At 46.8% G+C, this 15842-nt stretch overlaps 1 protein-coding gene across 7 annotated transcripts in view; it reads right to left on the minus strand.

Annotated features, from left to right (window-relative positions):
• The window catches only part of MAP7D2 (MAP7 domain containing 2), a 119352-nt gene extending 104189 nt beyond the window's left edge, over positions 1 to 15163 (minus strand). For 5 of the 7 annotated variants that reach the window (XM_058441541.1, XM_058441540.1, XM_032756664.2 and 2 more), the window contains exon 1: positions 14969 to 15163. In XM_058441541.1, the coding sequence (XP_058297524.1) occupies positions 14969 to 15098 (130 nt within the window). In that variant the 5' untranslated portion in view covers positions 15099 to 15163. The remainder of the gene's footprint in view (positions 1 to 14968) is intronic. The other 2 variants (XM_032756666.2, XM_032756665.2) reach the window with 1 other exon arrangement.
• Positions 15164 to 15842: the final 679 nt, after the last annotated feature.

Here is a 15842-nt window from a genome sequence, read left to right on the forward strand (position 1 = left end):
GGGGGGGGTGCGGTCATTCTAAGCTATGTGGCTGGTGATCCCACTAACAAGAAGGGTAGATAGCAGCCATACGCTTCCCTCTGCTTCCTAGGCCAGCTGTGGAGGATCACAGCATCACAGAGTTGGAACGCACCAGTAAGATCAACTTGTGTACAATCTCATTGTACAGATAAGCAACTGAGTTCTAGGGGCCAATGTCTGAGGCCACAGTTTGTAAGGAGCAAGCTAGAATGAAAGAGCTGAGACTTACCCATTTTACTGAGTACTTGCTAGAGAATAGGGAACACGATTAACTCAGCAAAGGCATCCAATGCCCCCACCAACCTCACTTCCTGCCACGGGGTTCTCTGGCCTAGGGTGTGGTTGAGGTCCCTGCCAACCTTTTGCTGGAAAAGCTCTGCCCACAGCTCACCCAAATCCTGCATAGCTAGCTACTGGTTTTATCTAATGGTTTGGTAATGGCTTGTAAGTCAATCTGGTTTCTCCAACCAAGTTGTGAAACTAAAGACCCTGGCTCCAGTTTGTACTCTTCAGTTGTGCCAAGTTGAAAAGTTGAGACAGGACAGAGAAGACTGGCTGACTGTGGGCACTCCAGGGCCACCACGGAGCCAGGAACAAGTCTTGTCTACCAGTTCGATCATTGTCCTACAGACCTGATACAGTGTCAAGGAGCTAACTGCTGGTTCTGTTCTTGGTGGCCTACCAGCATCTGAGAGTGGTTGAATGACAAGTACCAAATATCAAAGCCTGTACAGGAGAAACCAAGAGTAGGTGGGTTTGAAGTAACTTGTCTGAGATCTGAAACTCATTCCTCATTCCTGATCCTAATCTGTCGAGGTTAGTCAACATCTAGTTAATTGTACAGTCCAATACAGAAGCTACTACTATATGTGCTGATATAAATTTAATTTTTTTTAATTTAGAAATAATTAAAAACTCAGTTCCTCAGTGCTCAACAGCCACATGTGGCTAGTGGCCATCATATGGAACAGTTCTGACCTAGAACATTTCCAACATCACAGAAAGTTCTATTGGACAGTGTTGTACCTTGCGTGTCTTATCTCTGCTTGAATTAAGAGCCATTTGCTCTGATATAATCTTTACATGCCAAAGTGTAAATAATCCTTTTGATTTTTAAGCAGTAAAGATAAAACTATGTACCACAAAGGACATTCAACACTCCCCAGTAGAAAGGCACTGAGAACCCTTGGGCCTCTTGGTTGAAACAGAGAAACTAAAACAACTAAGAGAAATTAAAGTTGAACAGGATATAGTGAAACAGTCCATTTTCCTCACTTAATTGTTCTTCTATAAAAAGGGTTAATCTCATCCCAGAAGATTAGGGATATGTGGAGCTCAATGGACTATTAATAAGAAGCAATTACTCTTCAGAAAAAAATTTGTGACTGACAAAAGTAAAATCAAGTGAAGTGGAAATTTAGGCAGGTGAGGAGAGGAAAAAGGGAGAGCAGGAACATGTTTTGCAGTAAGAAAATGGCAATTAAAATGCATAATTTTTAATTTTTAGTTTATTATTTTTTTGAGACAGAGTCTCGCTATGTAGCCCAAGCTGGAGTGCAGTGGCACAATCTCAGCTCACTGCAACCTCCGCCTCCCAGGTTCAAGCGATTCTCCTGCCTCAGCCTCCCGAGTGGCTGGGATTACAGGCGTGCGCCACCACACCCAGCTAATTTTTGTACTTTTAGTAGAGAGGGGGTTTCGCCATGTTGGCCAGGCTGGTCTCGAACTCCTGACCTCAGGTGATCCACCCCTCTCAGCCTCCCAAAGCGCTGGGATTACAGGCATGAGCCACCACGCCTGGCCTAGAATTAGTGATTTTTTTAAAAGAGCTTTTGGTCTGTAGACATAACTACAACTGCTTAAAAATACTGATTATCTAGCTAATGAAAATGATCAATGCTAAATTTTATTCATAGCACATATCTCCACTGGGGGAAAAATTACCCAGGTGCAAGGAAAGCTTCCACTGAAGGCTGTCACAGTATTTTACCACCCATTGTCACCCCTGACTGGTGATCAAGAAAACTAAACAAATACAATTAATAGGGTAGAAAAGAGCAAAACTTGCTAAGAGTTGATGCTATCCCCATGAACAATACACTTTCCCTCTGGTAAGTGTAGTGCTGAAAATGCACTAGGTACTGAAGGAAGAGAACATACAGGAACCCCATGGGGGGCTGTTTTTAAGAATAAGCACGGCAGGAGAATTTGGTTTTGCCCAGTTTATGATTCAGACAGTTACTTCAAGTTAATAGCACATATTAAGGTGTTGTTCTGAAACAGGGACATAGAGCACTGCTTAATAAAGGGCTGCAGGTGCCTGGTGAGACTCCAGCTGCGAAGTCATTTCCTGCCCTCCCTCCCTCCTTCCAGAAAAGATTAAGATTGCTTATATAAAATACAGTAGAAATAAATACAGAAAGTAGGAGAGAAAGAGAAAAACAAGGGTAGGGATAAAAAATGGAGCTGAAAAGGGAGTTAATCCCATACATCTACCATAGCAACCAGAGTACCACACTGGTTGAGCTGCTAAAGCAAGAGTCAACTCTGAAGGAATCAGTGTCCAACGTTGAAGATAGGCCAACTGCTCAGGAAGGAGATAAGCTGGTCTGGGAAGGGGCTCATCCTGCAGGCCCTGAAGCAGGTGCTGGGTAATCAGTCCACTAAGGCCATCTGTAACTAATGGCAGCTCTTTCACATCAAACCTAGAAAGATGGAGGCAGAACCAGCCCAGATACACTGGAACTTCCCTGTTTAACGGTGTGGTTCCCAGAGTTAAGGGCATCTGTCCTATCAGTCAATCAGTATCTGTTGGTCAGAATCAGCAAGTGGCTTCTGTGGACAAGGCACTAGGAAGACATGCCACCAGCTGGGGGAGATGACCAGATCCAACCTCACAGAGCCCACTGAATCCCGACTCAGCAGACCCTACCTAGCAGCAGGGATTCCTGACCCCGACCCCAACACCAAACCCAGGAGATCCTAAGCTGGCTAATACAGCTCTCTCCTCCCACAGTTATGGTTCCATGTTTTTTCAATACCATGCTTTCTGTCTTAGTCTGTTTTCAGTGGCTATAACAGAATACCACAGACTGGGTAACTTAAACAGAAATTTACTTGGCTCACAATTCTGGATGCTGGTGATGTCAGCATCTGCTTGGCATCTGGTGAGGGCCTTCTTCCTGCATCAAAACATGGCAAAAGGGCAAACAAGCCCATGATACAGAGAGAGCAAATGGGGGCCAAACCGAATACACTCTCAACAATAATCCATTCATGAGGGCAGAGCCCCATGGCCTACTCACTTCTTAAAGGTGCCATCTCTTAACGCCATCACAATGGCAATTTTGACATGAGTTTTGGAATGGACATTCAAACCTTAGCAATTTTCCTCGATGACAGCTTAATAATTCTCATAAAGCCAAGTCCATCCCCTTTCCACAGTCTATCAGGTCCCCAAGACAATAATCTGTGTGAGGACCCACTAGTCACAGCCTCGGTGCACTCCCTTCACCCAGGCTGCGGAAAGCAAAATCAGGGTATCCCTTCGAAAGCCTGGGGAATCCGGGCCTGCTTTGCCTGATATGGGGGAGCCCATTTTATCAAAGTGTGTTTCCGTTTCCTCTACATCCATGCAGAATAGATCCAAGCTGGACTCACTACCACAGCACACATACTGTGCTTCACGCCATACTTGACAGCATAGTCATCACACTGAATACTTAGTCACCATGAGACTCAGTGTAGACCACAAAACTCCCTGTGTGATGGAAATGCTCTAGGTCAGTGCAGTCCAATACGGTAGCCACTAGCCACAGTTGGCTATTGAGCACGTGAAACGCAAACAGTCCAAATGGAGACACACTAGAAGTGTAAAATACACACGGAATTTCAAAGACTTGCTGCCAAGAAAAGAATGTCAGATATCTAATTAATAATGTTTAATATTAATTACATGCTGAGGCTAGGTGAGGTGGCTCGTGCCTGTAATCCCAGCATGAGACCTGTCTCTATTTAAAAACAAAAATTCAAAAATGATCCGGGCATGGGGGCACTCACCTGTGGTCCTGGCTACTTGGGAGCTGAGGTGGGAGGATCACTTGAGCCTGAGAGGTTGGGGCTGCAGTGAGCTGTGATGGCAGCACTGCACTCCAACCTGGGCAACAGAGTGAAACCCTGCCTCTACAAAGAAAAAAAAAAAGGACTGCACACAGAGCTGATGAACTTTGGAGGTTTAGTAATGACGGCAAGGGCGGTGGGCTCGGGGTAGCCCTCAGCAGAGGGCGGTGGGGAAAATGATGAAATCTCATGTGCTGTCTGGTTCTTTGAGCAGAGACAGAAGGAATGCTCATCCTTGGAGAGGATTGTGAGGGACCTGGTTTCACACAGGGGAAGCCAGGGTTGGTTGGTTGTTTTGCCAAATTTTACCTACTTTGGGGAAGCAAAGTGTGGTTAAGGGAGAGAACTTGGTATATAAGAGGATGAAGGGGCTGGGCGTGGTGGCTCAAACCTGTAATCCCAGCACTTTGGGAGGCCAAGGCAGGCAGATCACTTGAGGTCAGGAGTTCAAGACCAGCCTGGACAACCTGGTGAAACCCTGTCTCTACTAAAAATATAAAAATTAGCTAAGCGTGGTGGCATGTGCCTATAATCCCAGCTACTTGGGAGGCTAAGGCATAAGAACCGTTTGAACCGGGGAGGTAGAGGTTGCAGTGAGCCAAGATCACGCCACTGCACTCTAGCCTGGGGGATAGAGAGAGACTCTGTTTCCTGCCCCCCCTAAAATTAATTAATTAATTACATGCTGAAAGATAATATTTTGGAATATACTTGACTAAGTAAGTTGTATTATATTAATTTCACCTGTTTCTTTTTTCTTTTTCTTAATGTGTCTACTAGAAAAATTAAGATTACATATGTGGCTAGCATTCTGTTTGTATTAGCCAGCACTGACTTCTATTATTTGGTCTTTCTCTTTTTAAAATTTTTTTCCTAGACGCCAGGCCCAGTGGATAGTCTTTTTCTTTAAATTGACTTATTTTCGCTTAGTTTTTGTATTTTTTTCACTTTTTACTCATTCCGAAAATATTCAGAAACTGTAATGCGATGTACTAGTTGTAGTTTTAAAACAAATTGAAGAATCAACAGAACTATTAACCTAAAGTTAAAAAGATAAGTCTGTCCACATGCAATCTAAAACCCTCTTATGTACCATACCCTTTGGGAAATACTGGCCCAGAGCAGAGCTATTCAAAGTGTGTCCTGTGGACAGGTGCCAGTCTCTCTTTTTTACGTTTTTTTGTTTGTTTGTTTGTTTGTTTTTTCTTCAGGAAACCCTGAGCAGCCTAACCCTGATGGGCTGTGGGGAGGGAGCACAATCTCTTTATTATTCATTATCAGTCTGCAATAAAGAATAAAGGCATAAATTGAGAGCATGCTTCTTTTTTATTTTTATTTTTTTGAGACAGAGTCTCACTCTGTCACCTAGGCTGGAGTGCAGTGGCGCCATCTCAGCTCACTGCAACCTCCACCTCCCTGGTTCAAGCGATTCTCGTGCTGCTGCTTCCCGCGTAGCTGGGACTACAGGTACGCACCACCGCATCTGGCTAATTTTTGTATTTTTGGTAGAGGCGGGGTTTCGCCATATTGCCCAGGCTGGTCTTGAACTCCTGACCTCAAGTCACCTGCCTGCCTTAGCCTCCCAAAGTGCTGGGATTACAGGTATGAGGCACTGCACCCCACCGAGGGCATGCATTTAGAACATTTACAGCAACTGGACAGAGTATTTTGTTACTTAATGAGCTCTTTAAATCTAATATTAATCTAACCTGATATTTAAAAATTGGGACTTGTATTTTCCATGTCTTTCATGTATTTTTCTTTACTGTGTTTTACCAAGATATTGGTCAACAGCAGATTGGAAATTTACAAAAAAAAAAAAAAACTACTCCTTTACCAGACTTAGTTTGAGACACACTATCCTAGAGTATCAGAGAATCTTCCAGGGTCCTTCTAATGACCAGAGTTACAGCAAGAACCTCAATCGTACCCAACACAGTGTCCAAAGGCAGGAAGCCAATTAAGGGTATCTTCAGATCCTTAACAATAATTGTGGGCACAGAGAGGATGGGGGGTTCATTCCTGGTAAACTAGGAAATTCCATTAAATGGAACTTCTCTTCCTCTAAGCATTTTAGTAACATTTTTGCTGTAATTCTAAGAAATGAGATCCCCAACGCCTTTGGGGAGAAAAACAACTGTGTACTAAGTAAAAGGCATACAAGATCTTTGTAAGATGTGGCTAGATAGTACTGAGCTAGATCCTCAGAGGGGTAGAGCAGATGTGCGAGACACAGCTCATGCACGAAAGGAGTTTATTATCCATCCGTGGAGGCACAGTGGCACGGGAGGTTAAAAATTCTCAGCTCTGGGCCAGTCGTGGTGGCTCACGCCTGTAATCCCAGCACTCTGGGAGGCCAAGGCAGGTGGATCACAAGGTCAGGAGTTCGAGACCAGCCTGGCCAACATGGTAAAACCCCATCTTTACTAAAAATACAAAAATTAGCCGGGCATGGTGGTGCACGCCTGTAGTCCCAACTACTTGGGAGGCTGAGGCAGGAGAATCGCTTGAACCCAGGAAGCAGAGGTTGCAGAGAGCAGAGATCGCACCACTGCACTCCAGCCTGGGTGACAGAGCAAGACTTTGTCTCAAAAAAACCAAAACCAAAACAAAAATGAGCCAGACATAGAGGTATACGCCTATAGTCCCAGCTCCTTGGAAGGGCTGAGGTGGGAGGATTGCTTGAACCTGGGACGTCAAGGCTGCAGTGAGCTGAGATCGTGCCACTGCACTCCAGCCTGGATGACAAAGTGAGACTCTGTCTCAAAAAAAAAAAAAAAGTATAAGGGAGGATATGCATAGGTTACATGCAAATACTATACCATTTTGCATCAGGGACTTGGGCATCCTTGATTTTTGGTGTCCTTGAGAGGTGATGGAACAAATCCCCCATGGACACCAAGGAACGACTGTACTTACCTATTACAGTAGATATTCCCCAAAAGGGACACTAACAATTTCTCATTTCCCAGTAGGTGCATGCTGTCCTCACATTAAGAGGTGGAGTCTATTTCGTTTCCCCTTGAATCTAGGCTGGCCTTGGGACTTGCTACTACTGAACGCAGCAAAAATGACATTCTGGGACTTCTAAGTGCAGGCCTTAAGAGAACTGGCAACTTCTGCTTCCCCATTCAAAGCACAGCAGCCATGCTGTTAGCAAGTCCAGGACAGACTACCTGTGATCAGGTACCTGGACAATGAGAGACCATCTTGGACATTTCAAGTCCAACTGAGCTCCCCGCAGACCAGCAGACTGTACCAGCATGAGGGCCTCCAGGTGACCCCAAATGGAGCAGCAGAACTTCTCCAGTAAGCCCAGGCAACCCCCAGAACTATGAGAAATAAGTTTTGGAGTGGTTTGTTACACAATAATAAATAACTGAAACGTCTCTGAAATGACAAAAAGAATATAAAGTGATTGTGAGGATGAAAGTAAAATAATGTGTAAGTGCTTATACTGATACTTGGCACATAAGTGCTCAACAATTAGCGGCCATTACTGTCTGGGAAGCTAAAATGAACATGTGCAGTATATAACTGCAGACTGCTGTGTACGTTACATTCGGGTTCTGAGTGCTTTGCAGGCCCTGCAGAGTGGGAATGTACAGGACGTGAAAAGGCAAGGCTTCAGGGTAAAAGCGCGCCTTGGACCTGAAGGACAGAGTATGCAGAATACTGGTTTCTAAACCTCTAATGCATGAAGACCCACCCACAGACTTCCAGGCAATTGCAACGCGTGTCAGCACCAAAGGCTGAAGACTGTCCCGGCAGAAGTCTCGAGGACTCTATATAGACAGATCGGTGGTTGTGAGGCCAGGGGGAATGAAGAATGTTAATGAGTATGGGGATTCTTTGTGGGGTGGTGAATATGTTCTAAAATTGATTGTGGTGATGGCTGCACAACTCTGTGAATATACTAAAAAACATCGAATTGTGCACTTTAAATGGGTGGAATACATGGCATATGAATTTTATAGAGATGATAAAGCTGTTTATTTTTATTTTTGAGTCAGGCTCTCACTTTGTCACCCAGGCTGGAGTGCAGTGGCACAATCTCAGTTCACTGCAGCCTCAACCTCATGGGCTCAAGCAATCTTCCCCCCTCAGTCCCTAAAGTAGTTGGGACTATAGGTACGTGCCACCACACCCAGCTAATTTTTTGTATTCTTTGTGAAGACAGGGTTTTGCCATGTTGCCCAGGCTGGTCTTGAACTCCTGAGCGCAAGCGATCTGTGGGCCTCAGCCTCCTGAAGTGCTAGGATTACAGGTGTGAACCACCACGACCGGCCATAAAGCTGTTATTACAGAAACACAGAGGGTGGGAGGGATGAAGAGGGTGAGATGACAAAGGAGCAAGGAACATTCCAAAGGGTTGCCTGGGGGCTGCAAGGCACCAACCTATTTGGCACTGAGAGGAAAAGCCAAGTCTTTTTAGGTGGTGAAGGAACCCAGCACTGGTCAGAAGCTAGGAGCCCTGGGGACAGACCCTGTCATTCCAAGGATCTCAGGCATTTGGCATAATTGCTGTTCCCTCAAATGCTTTGCATGCATGTGGCTCACTCATACCTGTTTTCCCTTCACTTAAATGACAACCCAAACTCTGCTAGTCACAAGGCTTTTAAAAACAGAAAAAGTTCCTAGGCAAGAGGAAAACAAATGCTTCCCAACCGAAAAGCAGATCGGGGCTTGCATTCAGACTGACCTCAGAGGCAGATGAGGCGGGATCCCAAGGCCTAGTCAGACCCAGAGCCTCAGATGCCAAGACGGTAAACTCCATATTTAAATGTGGCCGACTCAGATGTGAGGTGGACAGTGGACACTCCCTCCCTAAGGGCAGCTGCCCTCTACTACCCCCTCTTCCTTCTTCTGGTGAAATTCCTTTCAAAAAGGGGCCGGAGGGCAGGGCCATGGGCAGTTTTCAGATCCTGGAACTGCCGCCTGAGCCAACTTAGCACATGAACAGCCCCCTAAAACCAGGCAGTATCATTGTATCACCAGCCAATATATCTCATTAAATCCTCTCAACAAGACCCACCCGGATATTTACCAACAACCCCCAGAAATCTCCATCTCTCGCCTGCCCAAATCAACCTTGTGAATCCTTCTGTTTTTTAAGTCAATCAGTGTAATTACAAGAAGACAAAGTGCTCTTTTAAAACACTAGCCACTGTAGAAGATGGGGCACCTGAAAGAGAGGAAAACATCCTTTCATGTTGGAGAAGAAGCAGGGTTAGAAATGACAGACTTTGAGCAGCCATGTCACCATGGCTAGGATATCAGAAGAGAAATCACAAAGACTTTCAGCAGTTTGTCCTGAAGGTCCTGCTAAGTCCAAGTCCTATGCTGCCATCAGTAAAAAAAGCCAGGAGCCGCAAACCAAATACAACTTTGTAGGAAGTTTATGGTCCTCTCCACTACCAAAGAGACTCTAGAGGCACAAACTCAACTTGTTCTCTTGTTCTTCTTGATCTGAACACTTTTTTTTTTTTTTAGATGGGAGTCTCACTCTGTCGCCCAGGCTGGAGTGCAGTGGCGCAATCTCCGCTCACTGCAACCTCCGCCTCCTGGGTTCAAGCAATTCCCTGCCTCAGCCTCCCAAGTAGCTGGGATTACAGGTGCCTGCCACCATACCTGGCTAATTTTTGTATTTCTAGTAGAGACAGGGTTTCACCATCTTGCCCAGCCTGGTCTTGAACTTCTGACCTCGTGATCCACCCGCCTCGGCCTCCCAAAGTGCTGGGATTACAGGTGTGAGCCACCGCGCCCAGCGATCTGAACAGTTTTAGGATTAAAGCGCTCAAGAATGGTTTTAAACACAACTTTGAAAAAGGATGAAGAACTCCGATTTCTTGGGGACCCAATGCCTTTGCTACTCGGGCCCACCTTACTTTTTTTCTTATTTTACAATTTTTAATTTTTGTGGCTACATAGTAGGTAGTAGGTGCATATATTTCTGGGGTACATGAGATGTTTTGGTACGGGCATGCAATGTGAAATAATCATATCATGCAAAATGGGTTAGCCATCCCCCTCAAGCATTTATCCTTTGCGTTACAAACAATCCAATCATACTACTAGTTATTTTTAAATGAACAATTAAATTATTATTGACTACAATTACCCTGTTGTGCCATCAAATACCAGGCCTTATTAATTCATTCTATTTTTTTATACCCATTAACCATTCCCACCTCCTTCCCACCCCCCACTACCCTTCGCAGCCTCCAATAACCATCTACTCTCTATCACCGGGCCCCACCCTATTTTGTTTTTCTTTCAAGACAGAGTCTCGCTCTGTCACCCAGGCTGGAGTACAGTGGCACGATGTCAGCTCACTGCAACCTCCGCTTCCTGGGTTCAAGCGATCCTATGCCTCAGCCTCCCAAGTAGCTAGGATTACAAGTGTGCGCCACCAGGCCCGGCTAATGTTTGTATTTTTAGTAGAAATAGGGTTTCACCCCAGACTGGTCTCAAACTCCTGACCTCAAGTGATCCACCTGCTTCGGCCTCCCAAAGTGCTGGGATCCTGGGCATGGTGGCGCAGAAGTTGCAGTGAGCTGAGATTGTGCCACTGTACTCCAGCCTAGACAACAGAGTGAGACTTCATCTAAAAAGAAAGAAAGGAAAGAAAGAAAGAAAGAAAAATAAAGCAAAATCAAAGTGCTATGATTACAGGCATGAGCCACCATGTCCGGCCCCCCCACCCTACTGTGAACCCCTGAGGGAGGTTATCCTGAACTTCCAGTTTGTACCTCTATATTCTCATGCTCCAGGGCAGGGGATGAAGATATGCAGATGGAAGGACATGAGGAAATGCCATCTTACTGCAAAGCAATTCCCTCCTTCCTAGGGAACAAGAGGCAAAGGAGTTTAATTCAGTAAATAATGTATACTACTCAGGTGACTGGGACACAAAAAACTGAGATTTCACCACTATACAATTCATCCATGTAACCTAAAACCACTTGTACCCCGAAAGTTATTAAAATAAAAAATAAAAAAATATTTTAAATAATAGTATTTATCTGTAGAATGCACTGGAAAACTCAATGGGCCTCAGGAAACATGCTTTACAGTTCCATTATCTCAAACTTCTCCACCAACACATTTCTTTTTTTTTTTTTTTGAGACGGGGTCTCGCTCTTTCGCCCAGCCCGGAGTGCAGTGGCGCAATCTCGGCTCACTGCAAGCTCTGCCTCCCAGGTTCACGCCATTCTCCTGCCTCAGCCCCCCCGAGTAGCTGGGACTACAGGCGCCCGCCACCACGCCCGGCTAATTTTTTGTATTTTTAGTAGAGACGGGGTTTCACCGTGTTAACCAGGATGGTCTCGATCTCCTGACCTCGTGATCCGCCCGCCTCGGCCTCCCAAAGTGCTGGGATTACAGGTGTGAGCCACCGCGCCTGACCCAACACATTTCTTTAATCCAACTCATCAGTGATTTATGAGCACTCAACCCAGTGTATCTGCTCCCAGCATGATGCGATCGGGAAACAATGGTCACAGACCTACTGTGCACAAAACCCCTAAGGAGGGGTAGGATGACCACACAGTCACCTTCTGCACCAGGCAGCACTGAGAGAGGTGCCTATAACCTGGACCCAGGCCTTGCTCTCAAGCTAATGATCTAATAGAGGAAATGCATCAGCTTGAGCACTTGTGTGTCAGGCCTGCTTTACAGACATGAATTCCTTCATCCTCAAGACAGTACTCTGTCTCCCAGTGTTGTTCTTCAGCAACCCCAGCCCCCTTATTTGTGTGTGTGTGTGTGTGTGTGTGTGTGTGTGTACGTGTGTGTGAAACAGTCTCACTCTTTCGCCCAGGCTGGTGTGCAGTGGCCATCATGGCTCATTGCAGCCTCAACCTCCAGGGCTCAAGTGATCCTCCCAGTTCAGTCTCCTGAGTAGCTGGGACTACAGGCATGTGCCACTACACCCAACTCTTTTTTTTTTTTTTTCTAGAGATAGGGTCTCACTTTGTTGCCCAGGCTGGTCTCAAACTCCTAGGCTCAATCAATCCTCCTGCCTCAGCCTCCCAAAATGCTGGGATTACAGGTGTGAGCCACTGCATCCAGCAAGTGTGATATACTTGACAACTGCTTCTAAAGCCCATTTTAAACGGGAGAAAACTGAAGCTCACAGATGTCAAATAACTTCCCCAAAATTACACAGTAAGAAGAGAGTGCTGACATTCATACCCAGGCAGTCTGGACCTCAGTCTACTCAGCTTTAGTAACAGCAATGGCCAGCAGAGTCCGGCATACAGTAGACACCCAATGACCATCTGCCTAGAGGAGCATGAAGGTTAATATAATACAGGCAGAGGAAGAGTGCTTGGCTGGAGGTACTGCAGGCACAGACAGGAGGAAGTTCATTAATTCTGACTGAGAGAACCTAGAGGAAGTGAATTCCTGAAGGAAAAATGGGAGAAGGGAGTATTTCAGTCTGAGGGGGACACAGGGACTGTGAGACAGTGATGCTGTCCGATGTTATGGTTGAGATCTGGTGATTCTATCTGCTGGTTAAAGGTTGTTAAGCAGATTGAAACAAGCACTTGCTCATTTGTTATACTATGCGTATCAGACAAGCACTAAAATGAACAGTAGATCTGGTAATTTCTATTCAGAAGTAATTAAAAGGAAAGAAAGAAGGCATCACTAGGGGGTAATGGGAACATGCACAGGATTTCAATATCGGAAGAACCTGTTTCTAGAGGAAACCACCAGCAGTATTTCCTTGCTGTCTTTTACACAGTTCCCAGGAAAACCACTTGCCAACTCATATCCCCTAAGTGTGCAACACAAAATTGTTGGACAGCCTAAACATCTCAGGTCTTTCTGTATTTTGCAGCCTTCACAGCACCCAGCCCAAGCTTAGGAACAATAGTTGACTCTCTAGAAAAGCAGGTTAAGTCTCATTAGGAATGGGTCCCAAATGCTAAGGGCCTGGGTAACCAAGAATGATCAGTATCCAGGACAGATTATTATAAAACCTCAAAATCATAATTTTTCTAAGGAGACTTTACTTAAGTACCTGGCCTTGCTAACTCCCCCAAAGAACAAATCGTGGTATCACCTGGCACCTAAATTGAACATTCCAATTTTACCATACCAATCTTAATGCACATAGGTGTTTATTTCACATTTTAAACCTTCACACATATTTTTCTATATTTCCAATTTCAAATGAAGGGAGATATTCTTAAGCTAATCTTAATATCAGAAGAGTGCATTAAATGATTCTACAATAGTTTCCAAACAGAACTTATTAAGAATCTCCCCTGCAAAAGTACCTCCTCCCCTTCCCCTAATTGTTTCCATAAAAAAAAAAAAACCCCTTAAGTTCCTTCAAATAAAATCCAGGATACACTGAAGGCCCAATCGTACCGTACTGCCCCTCCCCGCCTCTCATGAGTACAACAAAACATCGAAACAAACTATTATTTAAGCTCTCAACTAAATAAAAATGCAAACTGAAACAAACTCTCCTTTTCAATGTTTTATTATACAAGGTCGCCTCTGCCAGGGAGGGTCGTTCTGGTGGGTAGTTTCCAGGTTCTTCCCTAGCAGATGCAGCTTGAGTGTTTCAAGCAAAAAGGATAAAAACAAAAGCACACATTTCAAAGGTAGTTATAACGTTATCCTGTGACAGTTAATGAATTCTGCCTTTAAAAAAGCATAATGAAAAATACAAACTGGAAATGATTTACGCTATCTCCTCCTTCTAGGAATGATGCAACTGAAGGCCCAGTCAGAAAATACCCCTCGCCCCCCCCAACCCCAGTGAAAAAGCATGTTTTAAGAACATTTCTCTTGATTTCTTTCCTTTTCTTGGCCCATCGTATATAAAATACTCCCATCTTCACTATGTGATAATTCATCGAATCATAGTTTTGTGTTGTTTTTTAAATGCATATTAGACTGCAATAAAAAATGTTTTAAAAATAGCCTGCCTTATTAACTAAAAATAAAAAAGTTGTTGTCAGGAAAAACAGCATGAAATCGGTTTCCATGCTGCTTACACCCCCGCATTACCTGCAACCACTTTACAGAACGTTAGCATCAGACCTGCTTATCTAAAATCCTGCCAAATGTCCTCAAAGTCTCCCCCGCTGCCTCGCTGGCTTCTGGGAGCCAGGGACCAGCCCTCCATGGCTCCCAGCATCGGCAGCCTCGAGGGCTGAGAGCCTCGTTTGCCCCGCTGCCTCAAGAGGGGGCCGCGGTCGGGCCACCTGAGCAGCGTACCCAAGACAGGGAGCGCATCCAGGCGGGAGGAGCACCCGGTCCGGGGCAGACGCCTGGCCGCCCAGGCGAATCTGCCTCTGCCAATGAGTGACACGCCGATTTTGCCCCCTGGAAACGCCAAGAGGCGCGAAGCTGGGCCACCTTCGCCGCGGGCTGCAGCGGCGCTCGCGCGCGTTTCCCAGAACGCAGAGAGGGCGCGCGCAGAGGCCGGGGCAACCCCAGAACCCTGCTCGGTTTATCCTAACGACCCCCATGCCGGCTGCTCCTCGAGGACGGGGACTGCACCCGCAGCACCCCCTCAGGCACCTCCATCCCAAACACACCTGCCGCCCACCCTAAGCCACCCCCCCATGTGTACCCACTCACCCAGGTCGCCCCAAGAAAGAACCCCGCCAGTCGCACAGAGAGCGGTGCGGCCCTTGGATGCACGTCCGGACGATCCCGGGCCGGGGAAAGGGCGTTTATCTCAGCTCTGCGCCGTGCCCCTTCCCCCCAACGCTCGAGGACCGTTGCCCTGGGCCGCCGGGCCCGCCCCCCCACAGGAACCCGAAGCCCTCGGGCGCCCGCCACACTCTGGGGATAATACCTTGAGGCCGGTAGTTAGGCTGAGACGTCCGCACCGCGCCTGGTTCTGCGATCTTCCCTGGGAGAGAGGTTCCCCGAGCAGTCCCCTCAGGTCGGGATCCCGTCCCGAAGCCGCCGCCGCCGCGCTCCATCGGGATGCGCCGGCCGCACAGGCGCACTGCCAAGCCCGCCGCGCCGCACCGAACCCGCGCGCGTCCGCATGCGCACGCGTTCTCACGCAGCGCGCGCGCAGGGCGTGCACGTGCGATAAGCAAACCGGTTCCCACGCACAGCGCACGCAAATAGGCGCACCGCTTCCACGCACAGCGCACGCAGGGCGTGCACGGGCGATAGGCGCACCGGTTCTCACGCACGGCGCACCGGCTTTCACGCGGCGCGCGCGCATAGCGTGTGCATGCAATGTGCACAACAATCCTCACACAGCGCGTACGGGCGTGCACGCGTCCTCACACACGGCTGTACACAGTGCACACACAGGAGGCGTGCGTACGCAGACAGTTCTTCTTACGATGCTTACATGCAACGTGCACACCCAGCGTAAATGCACCTTCTCACAGTGGCAGATACACACTCAAAGAGTGTGTAGAGGTAGGGTGCAGTTTCTCAGACACCGTGCACACACATCCTCACTCAATGTGTGAACACAGAGCACAGAACGCGCACACACGTGCTCAGCACGCACACGTTTACACACACTGGGTGTCTGCATGCAGACTCAGCAATGCAGCCTTGGGAACAATGTCTGGCTAGGCCCCCAGGTGGGTGCCAGTTGGGCCAGTGACATCTGTGCAGACGCCAGAGGACCCGCCCTCCAAGCATAGGTTCCAGTTTTCGAGGCGCACGGGTAATCAGTGTTTAGTGACGCCCCACCCTCA

This window comes from Hylobates moloch, unplaced genomic scaffold (genome assembly GCF_009828535.3).
Source record: "Hylobates moloch isolate HMO894 unplaced genomic scaffold, HMol_V3 SCAFFOLD_7, whole genome shotgun sequence".
In the NCBI taxonomy this organism is placed as follows: domain Eukaryota; kingdom Metazoa; phylum Chordata; class Mammalia; order Primates; family Hylobatidae; genus Hylobates; species Hylobates moloch.